Source organism: Cucurbita pepo, chromosome 2 (genome assembly GCF_057944985.1).
Source record: "Cucurbita pepo subsp. pepo isolate OVF chromosome 2, ASM5794498v1, whole genome shotgun sequence".
In the NCBI taxonomy this organism is placed as follows: domain Eukaryota; kingdom Viridiplantae; phylum Streptophyta; class Magnoliopsida; order Cucurbitales; family Cucurbitaceae; genus Cucurbita; species Cucurbita pepo.
In genome coordinates, this window is record NC_141799.1 from 12,690,502 (window position 1) to 12,714,373 (window position 23,872).

Below are 23,872 nucleotides of genomic sequence, written 5' to 3' on the forward strand. Positions count from 1 at the left end.
CTAGGCCCCCAAATGGATGGATTGTGAGATCCCACATTGATTGGAGAGAAGAACGAAACATTATTATAAGGGTGTGGAAGTCCGAAAGAAAAAGCCCAAAGAGGACGATATTTGTTAGCGATGGCTGCACGACCTCGTTTAACTAACAAAGAGAAATCTCTCCTTATTCTCTCCCTCATTCCCCACCCCGTTCGATATATAAAAGTAGAAAAGAAAGCTACATGTTCATATCAAAACATGAAGAACAATGCCTTGAGATGAGCTTCTAAGCTTATGTTTATTGGTTGAAACTATACATAATAAACCATACCAACCTCCAACAGAGAAGTGTGAGGCACATTCAGTAAAGCCTCAGGCTCTCTACAATTCTGGTTCAAAAAAGCATACACAATATCAATACCCAACTTCTTTAGAATGGAGGACGATTTCTTGGCCTTGACCGAGCAATGCCCGAAAATGTACGTGACTCCCGACTCTTTCGCTCTCATTATCAGCATCGCTTCCTCGCTACGTGTCGACTTCTCCCGATCGTCGACCACGGTATCTGTCGCTTTATACTTGTAGGAAGACTGCTCCAATGGTTCATATTCACAAGGTGTCATTGGTTTCCAAAACTGATCTTCTGTGTCTACATATTGCATTAGAGAAAACACCAACCTGTTCTCGAAATCGTAGTTTTCTTGTAACAAATCCCTATAGCCATACCTCACGACGCACCGAAACATGTTGCATTCTTTCGGTCCCACCCTTGTGATGAGCAGTCGATGTTCTTCGTCGATATGGGGAACTTGAACGTACTTTATACAAACAAACACGAGCACTTGATGAAATGCAGGCAACGTGGTTACAAAGTGACCAAAAACAGCAGGAACACCAGAGACCAGATTAGTGTATATGAGGCCTATTCCGGGCACACGCACTATGCCAAGGCTAGGCCCGGAAGAAAGTATCCGATTCATTGACACTTTGTTCTCATCGTCGTATTCGTGTTTCTTCATTGTCCCGTAGTACCATGTATACATCGAACACATAAAGAGTATAGAAAGCACGATGGGTATCCACCCACCTTCGTGAACTTTGCTGATTGATGCCGAGATGTAAAGTAGTTCAATGGACCCGAAAAACATGAAAAACGCTATGGCGCCGATCAACCTCTGCTTCCAAACGATTAGTATCACGAGTGCCATCAAGCAAGTCGAGACGAACATAACAATGGTGACTGCCAGCCCTACAAACACATCAAAACAATCAGATTTCTATGTCATTTGATTGAATGTTTAAGCCCACAGACAATGCTAAATGCTAAGACTTGTGTACCATATGCATGGCCTAACATGTTCGTGTCTCTCAAGCCAATTGTCACAACTAAACAAAGGCACATTAGCATCCAATTAACTTCTGGAATATAAATTTGCCCACATATCTGGTTTGAAGTGTGCATAGTTTTCACATGGGGGAAGCAATTCAGAGCACAGCACTGGTTTACGAGCGAGAACGTAGCCGAAATCACGGCCTGACTTCCTACAACAGAAGCAAAAGTGGCCACGACGAACACCGGCCAAAACACCGCTTCTACACCGACAAATAATGTGAATGTCATGGTAAGACAAGGACATATCAATATGTATAAACTCGATACTACGAACTTCCTACCGGGTATCGCTTTGTAGAAGCTTCTCTGAATATCTTCATGATGCTTAGAAAGGAATGCAGCCTCACCCAGATAAGCAAGAATCAATGAGGGATATACAAGAAATGTGAAGGCAATCTGTGGTTTAAATGAAGAGTTTACATTAAGCAAGTGACGGGTTTTGCTTATTATATTCGAACAACGCGAATAGAGTTACCTTGATCGAAAGCGTCGAGAAGTGGCCTAAATCAGCAAACATTGCCTCCACACCTATGATAATAGCCCATAAGAGACGATCAAAATCATGAAATTGTATGATTCGAGATGAACAAGTACCTGTTATCGAGAGAACGACTCCGCCTAATGAAATCCAACCTTCAACGCCCGTGCTATGAAGGAACTTCAGCATATAAACGGGAGAGAGAGCATGGTATATACGCGGATTCCACTTGATAATATTATACATTCCGATAACACTAATAGAGACGAGCCATGTCGTGATGATTGGAGCAAACATGAAAGCAACTTTGTGTGTTCCACAATGCTGAAGGGAGAACAATCCAACTAAGACGACGCACGAGATTAAAACAACATAATCTGAAAGTGAGAAACACAAATTTTGGTATGTTTTAATCGTTTCGCTATATTTGGAAACGCGACGATAGAGAGAATGAGACTTACTCTCATGGAGTCCAGTGATCTTATGTTTGACTCCCGAGACTGCTGAAAGAACTGAAAGCACCAGTAATAAGTGTTAGGATGATCTAAGTGTGAGATCCCACATCAGTTGGGGAGGAGAACGAAACACCCTTTATAAGGGTATGGAAACCTTTCCCTAACATACACGTTTTAAAAACCTTGAGGGTAAACCTGAAAGGAAAAGCCCAAAGAGGACAATATTTGCTAGCAGTGAGCTTGGGCTGTTACAAATGGTATTAGACACCAGGCAATGTGCCAGCAAGGAGGCTGTTCCCCGAAGGGGGTTAGACACGAGGCGGTGTACCAGTAAGGACGCTAGGCCCCGAAGGGGGTAGATTTGGTAAGGGTCCTACATCAATTAGAGAAAGAAACGAGTGCCAACGAGGACACTGAGCCCTGAAGGAGGGTCATTGGTTGGGGAGGAGAAGGAAACACCCGAAACACCCTTTACAAGGATGTGGAAACCTTTCCCTAGCATACACATTTTAAAAACTTTGAGGGGAAGCCCGAAAGGAAAAGCCCAAAGAGGACGTTATCTGGTAGTGGTGGGCTTGGGCCGTTACACTAAGCTACAGAGTTGGTGCAATGCAGGGACCTGACCTGATATTGCAGGAGTGAGCACTCCATCACCAATAGCCATGGAGGTTCCGAAGAGCACGAACACCAAAAAACCTTTTCGAAAAGACGGGTGCAGCTGAAAAAAAGATTTTAGAGCAGCACTTGGTCTTGTCTCCAAGCTTTCCTTCATTTCATATGCAGATAACTTTTCATCAGCAGGCTCTTGATTTGGTAGAATGCATAATCTAGCATGCCTGCAGAGAAGAGAGTACAGAGCAAAGGTACCCCCTGCATCACAAGCAATGGTATGAACTAATCAACTTTGCTTTTCTTCCTATCTATTTATTACACTTCAAGCTATTAAATCGTTTACGATCACAGATTTCCAAGCTCTCGATAGAAAATAAAACAATCATATCTCCACAATTGTAACAGTCATGCACACCGCTAGCAGATATTGTCCTCTTTGGACTTTCTCTTTCGGGCTTATCCTCAAGGTTTTTAAAACGCGTCTGCTAAGGAAGATATTGTCCTCTTTAAGCCCTCTTTAGGGAAGATATTGTCCTCTTTAGGCCCTCTTTAGGTTTTCCCTTTTGGGCTTACCCTCAAGGTTTTTAAAACGCGTCTACTATGGAAGATATTGTCCTCTTTAAGCCCTCTTTAGGGAAGATATTGTCCTCTTTAGGCCCTCTTTAGGTTTTCCCTTTCAGGCTTACCCTTAAGGTTTTTAAAACGCGTGTGCTAGGAAGAGGTTTCCACACCCTTATAAAGGGTGTTTCGTTCTCCTCCCCAACTGACGTGGGATCTTCCCTTCCAGGCTTACCCTCAAGGTTTTTAAAACACATCTGCTAGGGAGAGGTTTCCACACCCTTATAAGAGGTGTTTCGTTTTCCTCCCCAACCGATGTAGGATCTTCCCTTTCGGGCTTACCCTCAAGGTTTTTAAAACGTGTCTGCTAGGGAGAGGTTTCCACACCCTTGTAAAGGGTGTTTCGTTCTCCTCCCCAACCAATGTGAGATCTCACAACAATGGTGTAATATTATCATGTTTGAAGTCTTTAACAATTAGACCGTCCTAACAATGTTTATGATATTGGATGAGTCGAGAAACGTTACCTTCACCGTTATCGTCGGCTGACATGACAATGAAAACATATTTGAAGAGAGCAATGAGTGTAAACGTCCAGAAGATGAAGGATAAAACCCCATAAATCTCTTCATCATTCTCATGTAAACTCAATTTCCCAGAGAATGTGGTTTTATAAACATATAGAGGCGACGTGCTGAGGTCGCCGTAAACAACTCCTAAACTTTGGTAAGCCAGCATAAGCACACTTCTGTAGGACTCATTCTTCACATTCTGATGACAAAAACATATTAACACACATTGCTAGCTACAAACATGATCAACAAACATGTTCCAACCTAAAATTTCAAGAACATAAGTTTGATCCTTCCAGAAATCAAGCGTTTATGTCGCCATTAACATATGTCTATAGCAACTCAATGGCAGGAGGGATATCACTCAGGCGATCATAACCAAGAAACAAAGTGGTTTATCATTTAGATCTGATAAAAACACTCAAAGCAATCAAGAATCTAAGAGAAAACCCATCAATCCATCAAGATTCTCAAGCATAAGAACTCATCCCAAATTTCAGTATAACAGAGATTTTCAAGGAATCAACCATATAGAATGAACTGTATATGTCTAAAAATGAATATGTATAAGCATTTTACTTCAACCCAAAAGGAAACCCAGTTCCCAAATAGACTCATAAACAACACGATCATACAAAAACAAGAACCCATATAGATTTCTTCAAGGAATCATTGGTTTGAGGTATGAAAAGGGCAGAAGAATTAAGAATACCTTTGAAGAAATGCCTTCAGTTTCAACATTTTCCTGTGATGGGTTGTTGTTCATGGCTTCAGAGGAAAAGAGAGAGGCAAAAATGGTGAGCAAGGGACAAAGCTACATGACCCAACCAAGTAAGCATAACCTTTGGCAATGGTAACCAAATAATAATAATAAAAGACTATTTTATTACCTAAAATATCAATTTGGCCTTTTTTTTTCCTTTCTTCTTTTTGAATTTGGCTTTGTTTTGGGAAATATTTATAAAAGCTCAATTTTTTAAAAATAATTATTGGGTTCTTGGTTGTTGGTTTCTTGTTTTGTAATTATGTTTTTTTTTTTTTTTTTTTTTTTTTGTTGAAAATTTGTAGATAACAAAAACAAATAAACCCATAAATGCAAGTTTTGTTTACGGGCTTAATTTAAAAAAAAAATTGAAAATTGGAACCTTCAATTCTCAAGAAAATTTTGGTATTTAAGCATTGAATTATGGATTGATTTAGATTTTGTGGTAAATGATTGAAAATAGATCGCGAAAATTGGGAATGTTGTCCATTGTCCTTACCACTAATTTCTTATGGAAGAACAGTGGAGAAATCCCTTTGAATGATTGCTGAAACAGCGAAGACGAACCGATAAGCTTTGAAATTCTCTGATTCTGATCAGAAGAAAGCGATTCGAAAAAGGACAATTTGAAACGATGAGTACCCATATCAATTCAATCGAAGTCGCCATAGAAGAGGAAGAAGCAGATGTGAGTCTTTTTCTTTCATTACGCTTCCATGGCCGACGGATAAGAAAGGCAACGCCATTTCTTTCACTATCATTGTCCACCGTACAACAAGATTGACTGCAACAAGCTTTCAATCTGATTGGCAAAGCATTTAATCCAATTGGGTCACTCTCAAATCCGTAACAGATCTCTGAAATTTGTGATGCCGATGGTATACCTAACTCATAATCCTTCTCTGTCGTTACTTTCAAATCTGAGTCTGCGATGCAGTTTACTTTGGGAATTGAAGACGTGGTACGGTGGGAGAAATGGAACAATCAAAGATATGGTTGTTAGAAGGTATGACGATTTCTCATAGTTTTTTAAACTCATTCAATTCGCTGGTTCTGTTTCTGCCCACAAACTGTTTGTGAAAATGCCTGACTGAATAGAATCAAATAGTTTGGCTAAGAGAGTGTTAGAGAGCTGGATATGGCCCATAACCTGTTTGTGAAAATGCCCACTTGAGAAAAAACATCTCTCAATCGTCTAGATTAAGCCTCTGGTTCTGTTTCTGCCCATAACCTGTTTGTGAAAATGCCTGACTGAATGGAATCAAATAGTTTGGCAAAGAGAGTGTTAGAGAGCTGGATATGGTGGTTGAGATTGATAATTGAAGTAAAAACATCCCTCAATCGTCTAGATTAAGCCTCTGGTCCTTTAAACATCTTGAGCTCTTAATCCAGACCTGTAGTTCATCTCTTCTTTTCATGTTTTTTCAGTTCTTCTGATTTCACTTTCTGTTTAATCTCCTGCCATTGGAATGTTCTGCAACTATCAAATCATATAAATGGCATCCAATTCTCCCTCTCCATAGATTTGCAGTTGGAAGCTGGTGGTGTTGAGAATTGAGAATTGAGAATTGGATTCGCCTCCACCTCATTGGGGGGTGGCTTGGTTTGATCTATTCCAGATTGTGTGTTGGCTTATTTCTATGTATGTAAATGGTTCTTTGAGATAAGATTGTTCATAACTTTGATTCATTCTGCTAAATAATTGAGATCTCTGAAGCCTTGTTTGGCTTGTTAAGGTCATTATCATCTGGTATGAACTTCTGAAGAACGGTGGAAGCTTGTTTGTTCTTTCATAAAAATGGAAAATGGATGTGATATATGAAGCTTCAGCAATTATGAGTGAAGCTCAAGAACAGGTATGAAGCTTCCTTCAGCAGCCATTCACTTTCTTTTATTTAGTACTCCAAATATTAAAAGATCATATATAGATAAGGGGAAATTTTAGTCACTATATTCTTATCCTTACTGATTTATTTGCATTATTATTTTCCATATTCTTTATCTTCATATCATATTATTTGGGGCTTTGATGTGACATTTTATTATTTTCATTTCGTCCTATCATTTTAATAGCCGCTCAATTATTGTGTATGGTTATAACAATTTTTTTTTTTTTTTTCAAAGACAACATCATAGTTTAGTCCTATTCTATTTTTGGTATTTACCCTTTTGCATGAAAAAACTATTTTGGTCGTATCATTGAAACATAATATCTAGTTGTCTCGGACGTGTAATAGCTCAAACTTACCACTAGTAGATATTGTCCATTTTGACCCATTATGTATCGTCGTTAGCCTCATAGTTTTAAAACACGTCTACTAGGTAGAGGTTTTAACACTTTTAAGGAATGTTTTATTCCCCTCTCCAACTGATGTGGGATCATACAATTCACCTCCCTTAGGCACCTAGCGTTCTCGCTGGCACACCACTCAGTGTTTAGCTATGATACCATTTGTAATAGTCTAAATCCACCGCTAGAACATATTGTTCACTTTGGCCTACGTATTGTTGTCAGCCTTACGACTTTAAAACACGTCTACTAGGGAGGGGTTTCTATACTCTTACAAGGAATGTTTTGTTGCTTCTTCAACCGTTGTGAGATCTTGAAATACATTTACGTGATAAGTATGATAAGTATGATAATTACTGATAATAGTTGCTTGTAGTGAAGTCAAGCAGTCAGATTTGGCAATGAATTTGAGTTCTTATTAAGTGAATAATGGAAAAGTATTGAAAATTTGATGCTAAGGCAGATTAAAATAAGATGAGTTTAGATAGTCTGATTATTTGTTTCGTCCCAAATTTAGGCAAGGAATTGAAAGGTGTAAATGAGAGTGCATTTATTATGGATGGGTCAATTCAAAAAGTAGTTGATGGGTAGTTCTTCCATGAATTTCACATTATTAGGGTTCATAAGCCTCACCTAATTTAATTTAATTTATTTAAATTTTATTCTTAAGTTTGGATTTTTTTTTTTTTTTTTTTTTTGTTTGTTTGTTTGTTTAATAGTTTACTTACATTTATCTATTTTTAGTTTTTAATAATCATTAATTGATTATAAATTTTAATATACTATTATTTAGTATCTTTACTTCTTTTTTTTTTCCTACCATGATTAGATGTATATTATATATCTATACACGGTTTTTGTGTAAGTTGTACTTGTGCATAGTATTTCTCTATACACGGTCTGAATAAGGTTGCACAATATTTCTTTATACAAGATCTGAATAAGGTTGTATAATATTTCTCTATACACGGTCTGAATAAGGTTGCATAGTATTTCTCTATACACGGTCTGAATAAGGTTGCATAGTATTTCTCTATACGCGGTCTGAATAAGGTTGCATAGTATTTCTTTATACACGGTCTACACATGCACGTGAAACCAATAATGGGCTGGAAACTTGAAGGATTGGGCTGGAAACTTGAAGGATTGGGCTGGACTGAGGCTAAAGATCTGGTCTTGTGTCAGGTGGGTGGTTGTTGGATGCGGACTCGTGGGCTTGAGGCTGCTAGAGTTCGTGGGCTGGGTCGAGGTTAGTCGGCTAATGGGTTGTGGCGTTTGCTGGAGGTTGGGTCTAGAGTTTGAAGACCTGATCCAACCCGACCTGCAACTTCTTCCTTACCCAAGTATTTGCAGATATGATGTCCTCTTCGTAGACGATCTTCCACAGACAAAGACATGTTTCCACATCACATATATGCCAGAATTTTCATTTATTAAAATAAAATTAGAGAAATACAGACTAAATAAACAAAGAGCAGACAATAAACCTAACTCCAAACCATAAAAGAGACGTTTAGTTTCAAAATGGATACATAATTACTTCAAAATAACTAATATAGGTAGGGAACAACTACAATGGGAAGTGAGCAAAAACAGAAACAGAAACACACTGCACAACAAAACACCTAAAAACCTTTAAATAAAAATTCCACAAGACAGAGACAGAGACAGAGACAAAGACAAAAGACAATCATAATTTTTTCATCATCCCCAAAGGTAAAAATCTCCGGGACTGAGCAAATCATCAAACAAAAATAAATGTGTACATGTCTGTTCGTTGCAGTATGCATCTTCAGCTCAGGCCCTGCGCTGCTGCACACAAACTCCATAGTGTATTATCACCCACCACCCCTCAATCAAACAATTCCTGAACTTTCAAGTTTCACAAACCACAAGACGCCACACAACCCCACCCCACCCCGACTTTTGACGACGACAGTGACTAGAAGAAAACTCTCATTTTTTAAGGAAGAAAGAAAAATGGAAAGGGACTCCCAACCAAAAGTTCAACGTAGACGACCTCTCCCACCCCAGAGGAAATCCAATCCAATAACTGACTATTATGCTTAAATGTACCAAGGATGGAAGAGAGGTCAACCTCATCAAAATCTCAAATGTATTCACTACCAAATCAGGCTACTCATCATTCTTCTTCTCTGCATCTGCTTTCTTTTCTGCCTCACCCTTGGGTTCATCCTCTTCCTTGGTTTTGGCAGGTGTGTCTCCAGCTTTATCTTCTTCACCTTTCTTTTCTTCAACACTCAATTTCTCAAGTAATCCAGCTGCTGCTGATGCATCTTTATTTTCATCTTTCTTCTGTTGGGACTCGGCAATTTCTTGGAATGTTTCCTTGAATGTTTTGCAGTCTGAAGCAAAGAGAATACTTGTCAGAAGGGAAAAATAAACCAACTAGCATAATTAATAAATATTTATCGTACGATTGAACAAAAATGAAAGGATGAACATTCACAAAACAATGCTCTAGAAATCTTGTTCAATCAAGTATATACACACATAAGTGCAGGAATTTTTACATTTTTAATACCTAGACACACTCCAAAGATGCACCGAACAGTTTGGGAGGAATAAAGGAAATAACAAAAATCAAGAAATGATAAAAATGAATGCCTAAATCAGAAAAAGGGAAAAAAATTGAGTAAACGACCCTAGAAGTTGAGAAAAGAGGTAAAAATTAGTTTTAAAAAAAAAAAAAAAAAAAAAAAAAAAAAAGAAAAGAGAGAGAGATATAATAAGTTTAAGAGCCAAGCAATACATAGTGTCCAAGCATTTAAATCTAAAAATGCAATTGAGAATCTCTACAATCTCAGGCGCCAAGCAAACATGCCTGTCTCCACACTTTATAAGTAGAATGTTTAATAATATGAAATAGAGTAAGAAAATAATTATAAAACTTAAGAAACTAAAACTAAAAGAATTTATCAGCAGAAACAAATTCTTGTTGATTAATAATATAGTGATTACGAAAAACACAAATGAATGAAAGGTTACCTTAAGACATTTAACTGAGTTAGTCTAGAAAGCACAGGTTAAACAAAAATTGATTTCCTAGTGAACATCAAACCAAGTGATGACAAAGTAGATGCATCAAAAAATTCAAAGGAGTTCTAACACACCACCCCGAAAAGAGAAACGAAAAAGAAAAAAACCTTGATTATCATTTATCCAAGGCTCATACTTATTGAGGAAATGATAAATAACCTAATTCCTAGGTAAATTTGACGGACAGACATGCATTGAAGACACAACAACAAAAGATTATAACGAATGGAAAAGGATCATCCCTGCAACAGGAGAGAAAGGGTTTGGAATAATAAATCCAAGGCAATCGAATTAGATGTAAGAAAACTTGTTTTATCATGTAATGAGCTTCTTTACTTGGTCTAAAACAGTTAAAGACAATAGAATTATGAACATCCAAATGAAACCAGATTTATAAGTACGTCTTATGCAAAGTAGTCGATCACATCTAAAATTTTTTTTCTTTATATGCCCTAAAATAAATTTTCAGTTCATCCGCCCCTTTCCCCACTTCTCCCCTACTTTACCACCGCCAAAATTTTCTCTATTCGCCAGTAAAACCACTCTCCTTTTCCCCCACTTCTTTTTGATGCAGTAAAAAAAAGTAAGTCCTACTGACAAAATTATCCAACGAAAATGATCGAATCTTACTACAGATCATAAATCCTATGAAACCATTTGGGTGCACAAAAGGAACGACTCTATCGGTGAATAGACTGGTGCTAGTACTTGATCTAATTTAGCAGATATTTACGGAGAAGGAAATGACCAAAATTTCTGGGCTGAAAGAACATCTATGGTCTTTTGATATTACCAACGCTATCATAGATCAAAAGGATCGAAAAAACCCATCAGCCAAGTTCACCCTACAGCCGAATTCCAGGGAAAAAGAATAACGAAGTTGTACTCACTCTCAATAGATGGGAATCTAATACAGAAAAGCTCATTTTTCAATTCGCCATCAGCAAAGTCAGCGGCATGCCACACGCATGATTTCTCATTTCCAGCGTGTTCTTGAACCGTCATTGACGAAATCACTACAAAAGCACAACAATCAAACCATAAACAAAAGAACTCAAGGGAACTCAATTGTACGCAAATAATGAGTGAATAATCAAGAACAAACCAAGATGATTAGCGCAGATCTTAAGCGTCTTAGACTGTCTCATAACAAGGCGAACCTTGCCAGTATTCTTATGTTTCAAAAACTTGACAGTACCAGCACCTCTCTCCTTCCATTGGTTTCCATCCTTATCGAATCGGTACAGTTTTGCCTTCCTAAAATAATCATGAATAATCCGCACAAAAACAAATCACACTCACGACTCAAAGCCTAGATTGAGAAAAACAGGATGCAGAGAAAAAAGTATAGAGAAAATCGTACAGATCGAGAATGGCGTCCTCATCTTCTTCACCGGTGGTGACAGCAACCTCCTCCAACTTGACGATCGGGGCAACTTGAGCTCCAGTGTCTTCATCGTCTCCAGCAGAAGCATCCTCGTCCTCTCGGCGTTCGGGATCTGTGCTCGCCATAAATGAAGGTTTGATGATGCAGAAATGGATCGGAATTTGGAGGAAAGCAAGGGAAGAGCAGGAGTGGAAATTAGGGTTTTTATATGGAGAAAATAAAATGAGCGAGAATGAGAATGAAGAACCCTGCCTCTTCACAATTATCTTTCTAAATAAATAAAATATCACAAAAACGTAATTAAAAAATATAATTTCAATTATTAATTCTGTAATAATAATTTCAACTATTTACAATATAATTTCAATGTTGTTGAATTATTAGTAATAAACGCTCAAATTAGAGAAAATAATGTTTTATATTGGATGCATTTTTACTTTTTTAAATTATTTTTTTTTCCTTATATTTCTATGAATTTTTTATTTATTAGCCTTCATGTTCACATTTTGCCCATCATTGTTATTTAATTAATTTCACAAAAATTAGCTTTGAGCTAACGGTAAACTGAATAAAATGAAATAAAATCTAAAATAATAGTATTTTAATCTTTTTTTTTAATGCTTTTATGTATACAAAAATAAATATTTTAATATTAAATATTGTACAAATAATCAAATTTATATGTGAGAGAAAAATAAAAAATACAAAAAATATATATATACATATACATACATACATACAGATATATATATATATAACAAAATTCAAAGCAAATGTCTATATTACTTTAAGAGTGACCTTTGTAATGAATTAAGCAAACAAATAAGGATTTGATCGAGTTTGCTCTTAGGAAGTAAACACCATGTTTCCTAAAAATATGAGCATGAAGCTATGTCTCGATGCTAACCTCTTCATCAAAGATATACATAAGCATATGTTTTATGACAGTTGAACTATGGTCGCACACGAGAAGAACAAAACACAAGAGACATTATTTTTTTAAGAAAGAAAAAAACTTAAATAGTAATAATGCAAATGTAAGTCGGAAGCCCAAAACTTGATATCATTAGATAATTAAGCAAGGGCATCATAACTCAACAAAACCTCTTCCATCTTTTTCTTAGGGTATTGTGTATCTTCTTCTTCTAGTATCTCACACAGGGGAAACAGCCTCCTAATTACTCTTTCTCTGCAGCTTTATCTTCAGCTTTGTCTTCCGCTTTATCTTCACCTTCCTTCTTTTTTTCTTCAACCTTTAATTTTTCAAGTTGATCAGCTGCTGCAGATGCATCTTCATTCTCCTCTTTCGTGGTTTGGGACTCTGCAACTTCTTGGAATGTCTCCATGAAGGTTTTGCAGTCTGATAATACACACAACAATTCAATAAACTATCTTAATGAAGTACTAAAAGGATGAGATAAACATTCTATAAGAGCTCTATCTATGTTGGGCAAGGAACACAAGCATGGTCATGTCAAAGCACTATTGGATGAAGCCAAAAACTAAGATCGAATATCCTTTGTTGTTTCATTGGATGAAGCCACAAACTAAGATCCAATATCCTTTGTTGTTTAATTGGATGAAGCCATGGCAGAGAAGCTGCTTAAATTAGTACAATGGACTACATTGCTCACCATCCAAGGACAAGAACAGAGAAGAAAAGAAACGAAAGAAACCTTACTTTTTATCCAGGGTTTCCTATCTTATAGAGTTAGGATGCCTAATTCCTTGATAAATTTGAACTGATATTCATCCAAAACACAATGGGAAGCTTATGATGAACAGTAACTGAGTAATAATATAAACCAGTCATACAAATTAACGCGAGCAACCCAGTAACATTAATTTATCTTAAGTTTATCTAACAAAATTCTAACCATCTTAGCTACCATACCACTGCATGTAAGGAAGACCCCTACCATATCCGATGTACCCAGTATACACCAACAAAAAGCACTGATAATTATGACCTAGGAAATTTCTATCTGTACCATTCATCTCTTCAACCGTTCTATTACGTCTCATTACTAAAAGCCTCTAAAAATAAAATTATAACTAAATCCACTTCCTCTTTTTTCTGTCTATTCCCCAATGAAGCCGCACACCTTTTCACCTACTTTTCTATCAAACTTTATTTGTAAACCCTCATCAAGTATAACTGAAATTCTATACTATTCTTCCTCTTTTCAGCCACCAACCTCTGACTCTGCCACTACCACCGCAGCTGATCAAATTTGTCTGAATTATATAACTGAAGAAACTATGTAGAATAACAGAGAAGACGTATGGATAAAGAACTTCCCATATTTTAATAGAAAAAACAAATGTTAATGAAAATGGAAAAAAAAAAAAAAAAAAAAAAAAGAAGTCTTAGTTAGAGTCAATAATCAGTAATAATAAGCAGACCAGTAAAAGTTTCATGGATAAGTTACCATTATGAACGTATTAGAACAATAGTGTGGATTTTAAGAACAAATTCATGTTCTAACCTTTAACAGAATCAAATATTAACATGTGCTGCCAGGAGAACATTCATCTTGAAATCTTAAAGCCATATTGTAGCAGCCTAAGCCTAGGCCCAAGCCACCGCTAGCAGATATTGTCCTCTTTGGGCTTTCCTTTCGGGCTTCCCCACAAGGTTTTTGAAATGCGTCTGCTAGGGAGAGGTTTCCACACCCTTAAAAAAAATGTTTCATTCTCCTCTCCAATTGACGTGGGATCTCACAATTCACCCCCCTTCAGGGCCTAGCGTCCACACTAGCACTTGTTCCCCTCTTAAATCGATATGGGATCTCACAATCCACCCCCTTTGTGGCCGAGCATACTCACTGGCCCTCATTCTTCTCTCCAATTGATGTGGGATCTCACACATATCGTGATAGTCCATTGTTCTATAATATCTTATGATGACAAACTGTACAAACCAAAGCACAGCCAAACCAGAAACAACTAGAAAGAATAATATTGCCGGTGAAAAAGAATTATACTAGTGATATTCAGACAATATTGAGTTAAATTAAAAAAACAGACACAAGTAAACCGCAGCAACAGAGTACTTCACAGAGAGTGGAGAAAAAGACAAAAAAGTGAAATGATATAAGAATCATCTTTGATACTAATACCGCCCACTACTAAATATCAATATATATATATATCAAAAGTCAACCTACAAACAAGACTTGGAGAAAAAAAATTTACGGAGTTGAACTCACTCTCAATAGATGGGAATCTGATGCAAAACAGCTCATCTTTCAATTCACCATCCGCATAGTCAGGCGCATGCCACACACAAGACTTATCATTACCAGCGTGTTCTTGAACCGACATTGATGGAAGAACTACAATCACGACAAATCAAACGATAAAATGCAAGAACTAAATCAAAATCAAGAAAGCAACAAAAAGAACAAGAACTCAAAGGAGTTTGATATACGAGGTAGAGAGTTGAGATCGAACCAAGATGGTTAGCGCAGATCTTGAGGGTCTTAGACTGCCTCATAACAAGACGAACCTTGCCAGTCTCCTTGTGTTTCAAAAACTTAACAGTACCAGCACCTCTCTCCTTCCATTGGTTTCCTTCTTTATCAAATCGGTAGAGTTTGGACTTTCTAAAGCAACAAATACGATTAAACCATAAAATCCAAAACCTAGATTGAGGAGATCAGATAAATAAGTAAATGGCAAATGGCATACAGATCAAGAATAACGTCCTCGTTTTCTTCACCAGTAGTGACGGCTACCGCTTCCAACTTGACGATTGGGGCGACTTGAGCTCCAGTGTCTTCATCCTCTGCGGCCGGAGCGTCCTCATCATCTCTGCGTTCGGTATCGGAACTCGCCATGGGAGAGGGTTTAGGGTTTGATTAAGAACGTAGAAGAACGATGAAAAAACGGATCGGAATTGGGTTGCGGGCGGAGAAACTAGGGTTTATATATGTGGGAGAAGGAAGTGGAAAAATGAGTGAAAATATGAACATCAACCCTTACTTAAAATCTTAAAACATTTTTATTTCCAATTATTTTTCACACTAATTTTAATTTTATTTTTACATAATTGATAAAACCAAGACAAATAAATATTTAAAAAAAAAACCCCGACTTTATTAAAAACTCGATCCGAGCTACATAAAATTCATGGTAAAAGTTTTTTATAATTTTTTTAATTTTGAATAAAAACGATTTTGCAGCATCTCATCTAAACAGTGTGGAGCCCGAGTAAACAATACACGTACTAACTTTGAGGTGAACAAAGTTGAGGTCAATCTCACTCGATCAAGATAGCCTAAAAAGAGAACAATGTAGAGCCCGAGTAACCAAAACACATAGGTTGGCCATTACCAAGCCAACCAAGACTAGCTCGTCTCTTTGGACGACATCCTCGAATATATACTGAACTACCGAATTTAGCTCGTCGTTTGTATGATAGTGTTCGTCCATGCATAATCTTCCTACAACAATAACGTTTAACTCCTAATGATCCACTTTAAATAAGGCGATAAATTTTCGTGTAAATGAGAAATATGAAAGAGAGTCAGGGAGATATTTTTGCTCTCCTAAAAGCAGAGATTCATCCCACCCTGTTCGGATACTATATATTTATATTATATTAAAATTTTAATTTTTATAAAATAGGGTAAATATTATATTATATTTTTGTTTATCAATTTATATTAATTAGTGCTCTTAATAATAACTATTAAATTTAATAATGCATTTATCTACAAATAATTTAAATATATTAGGTATATGTCATTACTATATAATAATGACATAGACAACTGATTAATAAATAATAAAACTTTTTAATTATTTAATAAAATTACCATAATTTTGTGCCCCGACCAACATTAATTTTGAAACATGTGGTGCTCATAAGGTTTAGACTTTATAGCTACCTAATAAAAAAATTGTGCAATTGTAATTAAAAACATATATAATTTTAATTAATGTTCTTTTATTGGGTCCTCTTAAATTGCATTTATTAAAAATTTTAATTTTTAATTTAATTTAAGTTTAGTGATAATAAAGTGTTTTTTTTTTTTTTTTTTAAGAAAAGAAGTAATAAAGTGTAAATACCAAATAACACCAATTTCTTTATTAATATTTTCCAATAATAACATAATATTAATTCAATTGAATATATCAACGAGGTTATCGGTATAATTTCGTAATTATCGCTCAGCCACCGCTGCGAGTTTAATCCACCGCCACCGCCACCGCCACCGCCGCTGCCGCTGCCGCAATTATTACGTGGCCGCTCCGGAGTCTCCAGACCGCCGGGATTTGAAAGGGCGGCTCCCAATTCTTCGTCACTGGGCTTTACGAACTCCGAATATTCTGAACTTGTTCCCTCCATTTCCATTTCTACCCCTCTCGAATTCCCGTATTCCCAATTTACCCTTACTCCTTCTTCTTCACAGGTTACCGGCGCCGCTGTGAACCTTCTCACCGACGACCAACCGTCCGATTCCCAGTTCGGCCATTCACTCGTACTCAATTTCCCTATTCTGCACTTGCCGGAGATCTCGCTTTCTCGGTTACCGGCGCTGGAGGTTTCGCCGGAGAAGGGGATTTCTTCATCTTCGTTATCGTCGAAATCGGCGTTGACCCAGTCGAGCACGCACCGGGGGGAATTCTCGATGGCGATTTGCGGCGAGGCTGCCACCGTCGCTAAAAATGGATGCTGCAGCAGCCGATCACATCTCCACCGTTCTTTCGGATCTCTTACAAGACACTTCAGGAGAAAATCCCGTCCGAGTCCTGACAACCGTGTCGGAAACTCCGGCAAGTCATCGGAAAAGCCGATTCGACTCAGCGTATCGGCTCCGAAATCTTCCCATGCCGGTTTTCCGGTGACCATTTCAATGACCGTACACCCAACCGACCAAACGTCCGATTCCGGCCCCTGATATTCCCCTCGAACCACTTCCGGCGCCATCCACAGCGGACTCCCTCGTGGCGCCACCGAACATCGACACGTGTCGGCGTCGCCGTCGCCGTCGCCGATTTCAATTGCAGAGCCGAAGTCGGCCAATTTAACAAAACTTGGATTCAATCCAATCAAAACATTCCGCCCTTTAACATCACAATGAACGATTCCTTTGGAATGAACATAACCCAAAGCCGAAACAATACACCGTGTCCTCGCCCGTAGAACCATCTCATCGCCGGTACCGATTGGATCATCGGCAACAGTGCCACCTGGCAAATACTCCATGTGCAAATTCCGAAGCGACGTCGTCGGCGTCTCATCGGAAACATCATCACCAAGAAACCCCACCACGTACGGCGAATTCAACGATCTAAGAATCCGAATTTCATTCTCTAAACACTCAATCTGCCGCCGGAATCCAACACTCTGTTCGACAGACTTCACCGCAAAAACCCGACCGTCCGAATTTCGAATCCCGACAGTCACAGTTCCAAAGGAGCCCTTTCCAACGACACAATTACTTCTTGTCCAGGAAAGCTTCGTCGTATCCGCCATTGATCAGTGCTGAAAAGGGAAGAAACAGAGGAAAAAACAGAGCAAAAAAGTGAAAGAAAAGGTGAATGCATTGTGAATTTGGGAATTGAACGAGTATTTATAGAGGCGCGTGGATCATTGATTATGGGGGGAATAATAATGTGCAAAAAAAAAAATAATAATAATAATAATAATAATTTAATTTAAATTATTTATGAATTTTGGATATTTGGGAATGTGGATAATTCGAAGGAAAAACGGTTAAAATGGCACGAGGCGCACTTTAATTGGGTGGATATGCACCAAGTTTTAATATTTTGTATACTCTTCAAAAGGGTTTCATTTTTTTGGATTTTATCCTTATCCATCCTTCCACCTTTCAATCCTAGCCCTTCAATATCCTTCCATCTTTCAATCTTAGCCCTTCAATTTAATTTAACGGGTTAATGTATATATCATTTATAAAAAGGCAGACGTTTTTTAATTATGTTCGAAAGTTTTAAGGTATTATTAAAATTTTAAAATTAAAACTAAAAAACAAAATTGATAATATCAAGTTATTAAAATAAGAAGATAAATACGTTTTTCAAAAAAAGAAAAAGGAAAAAGTAGATAAATAGAATCAAGGTTGAAAAGTCAACGATAAAACCAAACATTTAACGTTTTTTTCGTGGATAATAACGGAAAGGAATTTAGGGAGTAAGCATGTTTATGTGGGTAGGTGAGAGCCGTTTGATTTGATGACTAAAGTCACGTTGACTTTTACGATTCGGTGGCGTTGTCGGCGTTTTGCATGAAACTGTCGTCAAAGTGCCCACACACGATTATAGCCGCCAAAAGAAAGAAAAAAAGGAAGATAACTGATAAGCGAACGCTAGGGGTAAATACGCCAAAAAGTTGGTGACGTGGCAATAAAATAACATGCCACATCAGCTAAAGAGAGATAGAGGGAGAAGAAGAGGCTGCAAGGAATTGTGGAACGACGTGTGAAGTGGATTCCCACGATTACACGTCTGCTTTACAATTGCCGGTGGAATTCAGTTGACGTGGCCCATCATTTTCCATTACCATAAATAAAATTAAAAAAAAAAATTAATACATTTACTTATTATTATTTTTATTATTTTTTATAAATTTAGTTGTTTTTATATGTCGGTGAGTTCTTTGGAAATCCTTCCAAAGATTTCGTTTATATTCGCTTATAATATATATATATATATATATATTTTTTGCTTCTTTAATTTTTAATATAAATATTAAAAAAAATATAATTTTATCGTGAAAATCTTAAAAATTATTAGAATTATGATATCGAAAGTTGTTTAAATTGCCTTCTTATATTGGTATCTTAAAATACCCCGACATTTAAAGCATTTTTAGCAGTATAGACAGATTTAATACGTCCATTTTTTCTCGAACTCGAGCAACGAATCTACCTAGTTAACTCCTAAAAATATAACCCAACAAAAATCGAACACCCGTCCAACTCAACACAGTCTTTATGATTCATGTTGATTTGGTCAACTTTTTTAGACAATCAAGTTCATTAAAACAGTGAAATTAAGATACCTTAAATGTCTTTAAAATATAATATTTAAAAAATATATTATTTATGGATATAATCTTAATATTATTTCTTTATAGTCTAATTTGTAGTATATTTTATTTTATTCTCAATATTTAATTAGTTTATATTTTTCTTATTTATAGAAATCGATCTCAATTCTATTTGGAAATAAAAAAATATTATTTTATTAAGCCTCCTACGAACTAATCCATTGAACCAAAATATAATTTTTAAACCTTTTATTTTAATAAGTGAGCAAATAAGGGAGGGAATCGTGTAATTAAAAAATGGTTAACTAATTAATCTTACTTAATTAACAAACACGTGGCAGTTATTAATTCTTTTACTAAATATTATCTATACATGCAATTTTTTTCTGAAAAAATAAATAATAAATATTTATCCATTTTCGAAAAAGTTGACTAAATGGATAAATTATTTTGTCATTTATTATAAAAAAACAATATATATTTGGCCAATTAAATTTTTATTGGTGCAAAAAATATTTCCTTATTTTAATTATTTTTCTTCAATTTAATTGGTCATAAATTTTAGAATCATAGAGATTATGTCATGATTCTATTCATGAATTTCATAAAAGTTTAAAACATTATGGATTTTAGCTAATTTATGTCGGAGAATTGTTAATTATTAAAAAAAAAAAAAAAAGTCAAAATTCAACTTCTTTTTACCTATAAATCTGTTTGCAGTACACGATTTTTGACTAGGAACTATGTCGAGCTATACTTTTACTATTAAGGTCAACGTTGTTGGAAAGTAATTCTTTAACTTTTAACTAAAAGCAAAAGATGGATTCTTTTAATCGGGAACGACAAAATCCAAATTCATATGTATCATAAATTGAAAAATAAACCGTCATTTGACTAGTACTCATAGCAACTATAAAACGAGGGAATTACATTCTCGATGGAAATAGAATATTAAAAACTATAACCCTAAATTTATGATATATTGACTCGATTTAGTGTCATCTAAGAGATAGCAATCGATATTCACGAACGAGTACCGAAAGCATCATTTCATACATGAACCTGAATCAAAAGGTATTCTTGAACGTTTTTCAACGACCCTTTTAAGGAAAAGGTAAGATAGAGTTGAAAATTAGGTCAAATCAAAAGGTATTTTTGAACCTGAATCTCGATGGAAATAGTATATTTGAAACTATCAACTGGATTCAGTGTCATCTAAGAGACAACAATCGATATTCACGAACGAGTACCGAAAGCATAATTCCAGACCTGAATCTAAACCAAAAGGTATTATTAAACGTTTTCCAATGACCCTTTTAAGGAAAAGGTCGAATCGAGTTGAAAATGAGGTGAATTAGAGGAAACATTGAATGAATAGAAAAGAACAAATGAATTTTTTTTATGGAAATGGAAAAACGTTTTAGGGTTTGGAATTTAAAGAAAAAGGAAAGAAAAAGAAAAGGGTTTGCCAAATGGCCTAAAAAAGATTGGATTTTTAATTAAAATTAGGGCAAAATTGTGAAGCCAAGCAATTGGGATTTTAGGATAACTCACAACAATTTTACACGCCACACAAATGGAAGGAAGATGAAGAAAGGGGGAATGAATTTGTCCACGTAATTAATTAATTATTTATTTATTTATTTTTGGATAAAGACGAATCCTTTTTCTTTTTCTTTTTTTTTTTCTTTTTTTCCCCTCCAAGTTTCAAATTCTTATTCATAAATGTGCAAAAAATGTGATGCTTTTTTATGATAGTGATAGCCTTCCACTTGGCATCTTTTCGTCTCGTTGTCAATCCGAGACGAAATTGTTAACTATTATCTACATAAATTTCACGTGGATCAGGTTAAGACAAGTTAACTGGTCGAGAGGTAAGACGAATCGATAACCAAATTTTGTGGTTTAATATATTCAAACTGGCTTGAATATATATAGGTGAAACTAGATGGTATCATATTTAGGGTTGTGCATCGATCCAGTTGAAACAATCTTTTAGACCAACCCGAAATTTTGGATTAGTTGAGTTGGTGACTCGAGTAATCTAGTAGAACTTTCAACCTAACCCAACTCTCTATTTTCAAGTTGGGTTGTCAGATTGTTATTTTTTTTTAAAAAAAAAATCAACTTATCCACCATACATATTAAGTTAATAATTCAAATATCAAACATTTATAAGTCACAAGCATCATTAATGTCGATTACAAACGTTAATATTCTTAATTTTTTTTTAAGCTGGGTTGGGTTGTAACCCTGTTTTTAGGTAGTTAGGTTGACTCGACCAAAAAAATGTTAACCTATAAACTGAACCGAATTTGTCAGTTTTTCAAAAATTTAACCAAACCGAAAAAAATCTAACCTAACTCATTGAGTAATTTAGATTGGTCGGGATATTAGGCCATATGAACACTCATAATCACAGTATTATAAAATATATAAAAGGCGGGAGAAAAGTGCAGAAGAAACAAAACTTTCTAGAATATCAAAACTCGAACGGCTTATGTTTTGGTCGAGAATATATATGATGTCATAATTAATTAATTTAGTTAGGTTAAATATTATTAGTGATATGAATTTAGACAATATTCCTAAAGTTTAAAGGAATTTGAATGTTTTAAAATTTTGGATAACCAAAAAATAAATTAGAGTAAAGAAAATTTGAATAGTGGGGCCCACTTGAGAGCGTTTTAATTTCGATCCATAATTATCAACTTTTTAATTTGGAGTGGCGGCGAAAAAAAAAAAGTTCAGACACATTCATGTGATACTCGAGTATGTTAGACGAACACGACTCTCCACAATGATATGATATTGTCCACTTTGAGCATAAGCTCTCGTGGCTTTGCTTTGGGCTTCCCCACACGGCTTCATTATTTGTTTATAAACCCAAATCATTCCCTAAATTAGTCGATGTGAGACTTTCATCATCGAACAGAATAAAGGAAGACTACATGAATGAACCGAGACTACATCCGAATAAGAACCATCTTGAAAACAGAATAACTAAAAAAGATTTAAAAGAATTTAAAGTCACTATCTATATCAATAAGGTGAACTTGCAGTAGCTCAATCATAAGAATTTTATAACTAAATGTGTTTTGTTCCGACCAATTCTATATTTGTGACACTTCATGTTGTTCTGTGGTCCAATATTTAAACTTTAAAAATAATATTGTAATTTTTTTAAAAAAAATTAAAAGTATTATATATATATATATATATATATATATATAATTAATTAATTAATTAATTAATTAATAATCACTATTCACTAGGCATTTTTTAATTAAAAAAAAAAAAGGAAAAGAAAGGAATAACATCATTACTAAAACATAGGAATGTTGAAAGATGCTTTTTTTAAATTCATAATTATATCACCCAATAATGTTACAACATCAATTGCAACCAACCCTTGTTCATAATTGTTCATGAAATTTTCAATTTAAAAAAAAAAAATCCATAATTTTTATTAAACGTATAAATTATTGGATTTCGATAAAGGATACGAACCACGAGCAATTTTTATTAAAACAGTTTATAGTAATCATAAGTTATATCATCCATGGTTATCTCTCAAATGAAACAATTCAAACACGTCTAAAGTCATAGCTTTTAAGAAAAATTTCATTCCGTTGTCTAAAAAAAAAATCTTTTCCCTTTTTCTTTCTCTTGAATATAATATCGAGATTTTGACTGTGATAATATAATGAGTACGATGAAAAATCTTTTGGGTATTTTATAAATTCAATCTCCAACTCTTCTACTTTAAAAAATGAGCGAGATTAACTTGTTTAGTTCTCACTTTACGTCAGTTGCTAAGCTCATTGCTAGTAGATATTATCTATTTTGGTCTGTTACGTATCGCTGTAAGTTTCACGATTTTAAAACGTGTCTAGTAAGAAGAGTTTTTCACACCCTTATGAAGATGTTTCGGGAAAAGCTTTCAAATCAAATAATGGTGGCATAAAATAAAAGAATATTGTAATTATTAATAAATTTGAAAAAAAAAAAAAAAAAAAACAGGAAAAGGTTGGATGTCGGATAAGGCGGGCTGATGTCGTGTAATATAGAGACAAGAGATTTAAGAGACAGCCGACAAGTCGAGGTGCATGACAAACACGCGCTCTCTCAAATAGAGTTGTTTCTTGGAGTTTTGTCTTGAAACACATCAACAACCACCTAGGGTTTTGCTTTTATTTTTCTTTTCCTAATGGAAATGTGACATGTTTGAAATATTTTATGTGAAGAATCTCTTGTTATAAGGAATCAAATTAGCTAATTAAAGATACGTTACGTATTTTA

The 23,872-nt window shown here is 35.5% G+C and overlaps 4 protein-coding genes and 1 long non-coding RNA gene across 12 annotated transcripts; 1 reads left to right on the forward strand and 4 right to left on the reverse strand.

Annotated features, from left to right (window-relative positions):
* Positions 1-205: 205 nt before the first annotated feature.
* KT1 (potassium transporter 1) lies at positions 206-5,589 on the reverse strand. 8 transcript variants are annotated; one of them, XM_087121261.1, is made up of 10 exons: positions 5,453-5,589; positions 5,310-5,357; positions 4,760-4,815; positions 4,003-4,246; positions 2,930-3,175; positions 2,312-2,362; positions 1,967-2,227; positions 1,848-1,900; positions 1,318-1,768; positions 206-1,228 (listed from the first exon to the last, which is right to left on the reverse strand). In XM_087121261.1, exons 3-10 carry the CDS (start codon positions 4,811-4,813, stop codon positions 291-293), a joined length of 2,298 nt encoding a protein of 765 aa, XP_086977387.1. In that variant the 5' UTR covers positions 4,814-4,815; positions 5,310-5,357; positions 5,453-5,589; the 3' UTR covers positions 206-290. The 8 variants fall into 8 exon arrangements, with proteins under 8 accessions (XP_086977387.1, XP_086977389.1, XP_023522863.2 ...); XM_087121263.1 differs by lacking the exons at positions 5,310-5,357; positions 5,453-5,589 and adding an exon at positions 4,938-5,030; XM_023667095.2 differs by lacking the exons at positions 5,310-5,357; positions 5,453-5,589 and having other exon boundaries at positions 1,318-1,572; positions 1,654-1,768; positions 1,967-2,194; positions 4,760-4,920.
* An 88-nt stretch (positions 5,590-5,677) lies between these two features.
* Positions 5,678-8,553, forward strand: LOC111787463 (uncharacterized). The gene is made up of 3 exons (XR_002813984.2): positions 5,678-5,816; positions 6,547-6,666; positions 8,286-8,553. It is a non-coding gene; the product is annotated as an uncharacterized LOC111787463 (long non-coding RNA).
* Positions 8,554-8,582: 29 nt separating this feature from the next.
* LOC111787445 (ran-binding protein 1 homolog a) lies at positions 8,583-11,777 on the reverse strand. Its single transcript, XM_023667408.2, has 4 exons — positions 11,524-11,777; positions 11,266-11,417; positions 11,051-11,176; positions 8,583-9,466 (listed from the first exon to the last, which is right to left on the reverse strand). Exons 1-4 carry the CDS (start codon positions 11,670-11,672, stop codon positions 9,237-9,239), a joined length of 657 nt encoding a protein of 218 aa, XP_023523176.2. The 5' UTR covers positions 11,673-11,777; the 3' UTR covers positions 8,583-9,236.
* Positions 11,778-12,300: 523 nt separating this feature from the next.
* On the reverse strand, positions 12,301-15,508 carry LOC111787447 (ran-binding protein 1 homolog a). Its single transcript, XM_023667410.2, has 4 exons — positions 15,241-15,508; positions 15,004-15,155; positions 14,760-14,885; positions 12,301-12,907 (listed from the first exon to the last, which is right to left on the reverse strand). The coding sequence occupies exons 1-4, from the start codon at positions 15,387-15,389 to the stop codon at positions 12,726-12,728; spliced, it is 609 nt and encodes a 202-aa protein (XP_023523178.2). The 5' UTR covers positions 15,390-15,508; the 3' UTR covers positions 12,301-12,725.
* A 1,041-nt stretch (positions 15,509-16,549) lies between these two features.
* LOC111788460 (mitogen-activated protein kinase kinase kinase 18) lies at positions 16,550-18,113 on the reverse strand. The gene has a single exon (XM_023668793.2). It carries the CDS (start codon positions 18,032-18,034, stop codon positions 16,550-16,552), a length of 1,485 nt encoding a protein of 494 aa, XP_023524561.2. The 5' UTR covers positions 18,035-18,113.
* Positions 18,114-23,872: the final 5,759 nt, after the last annotated feature.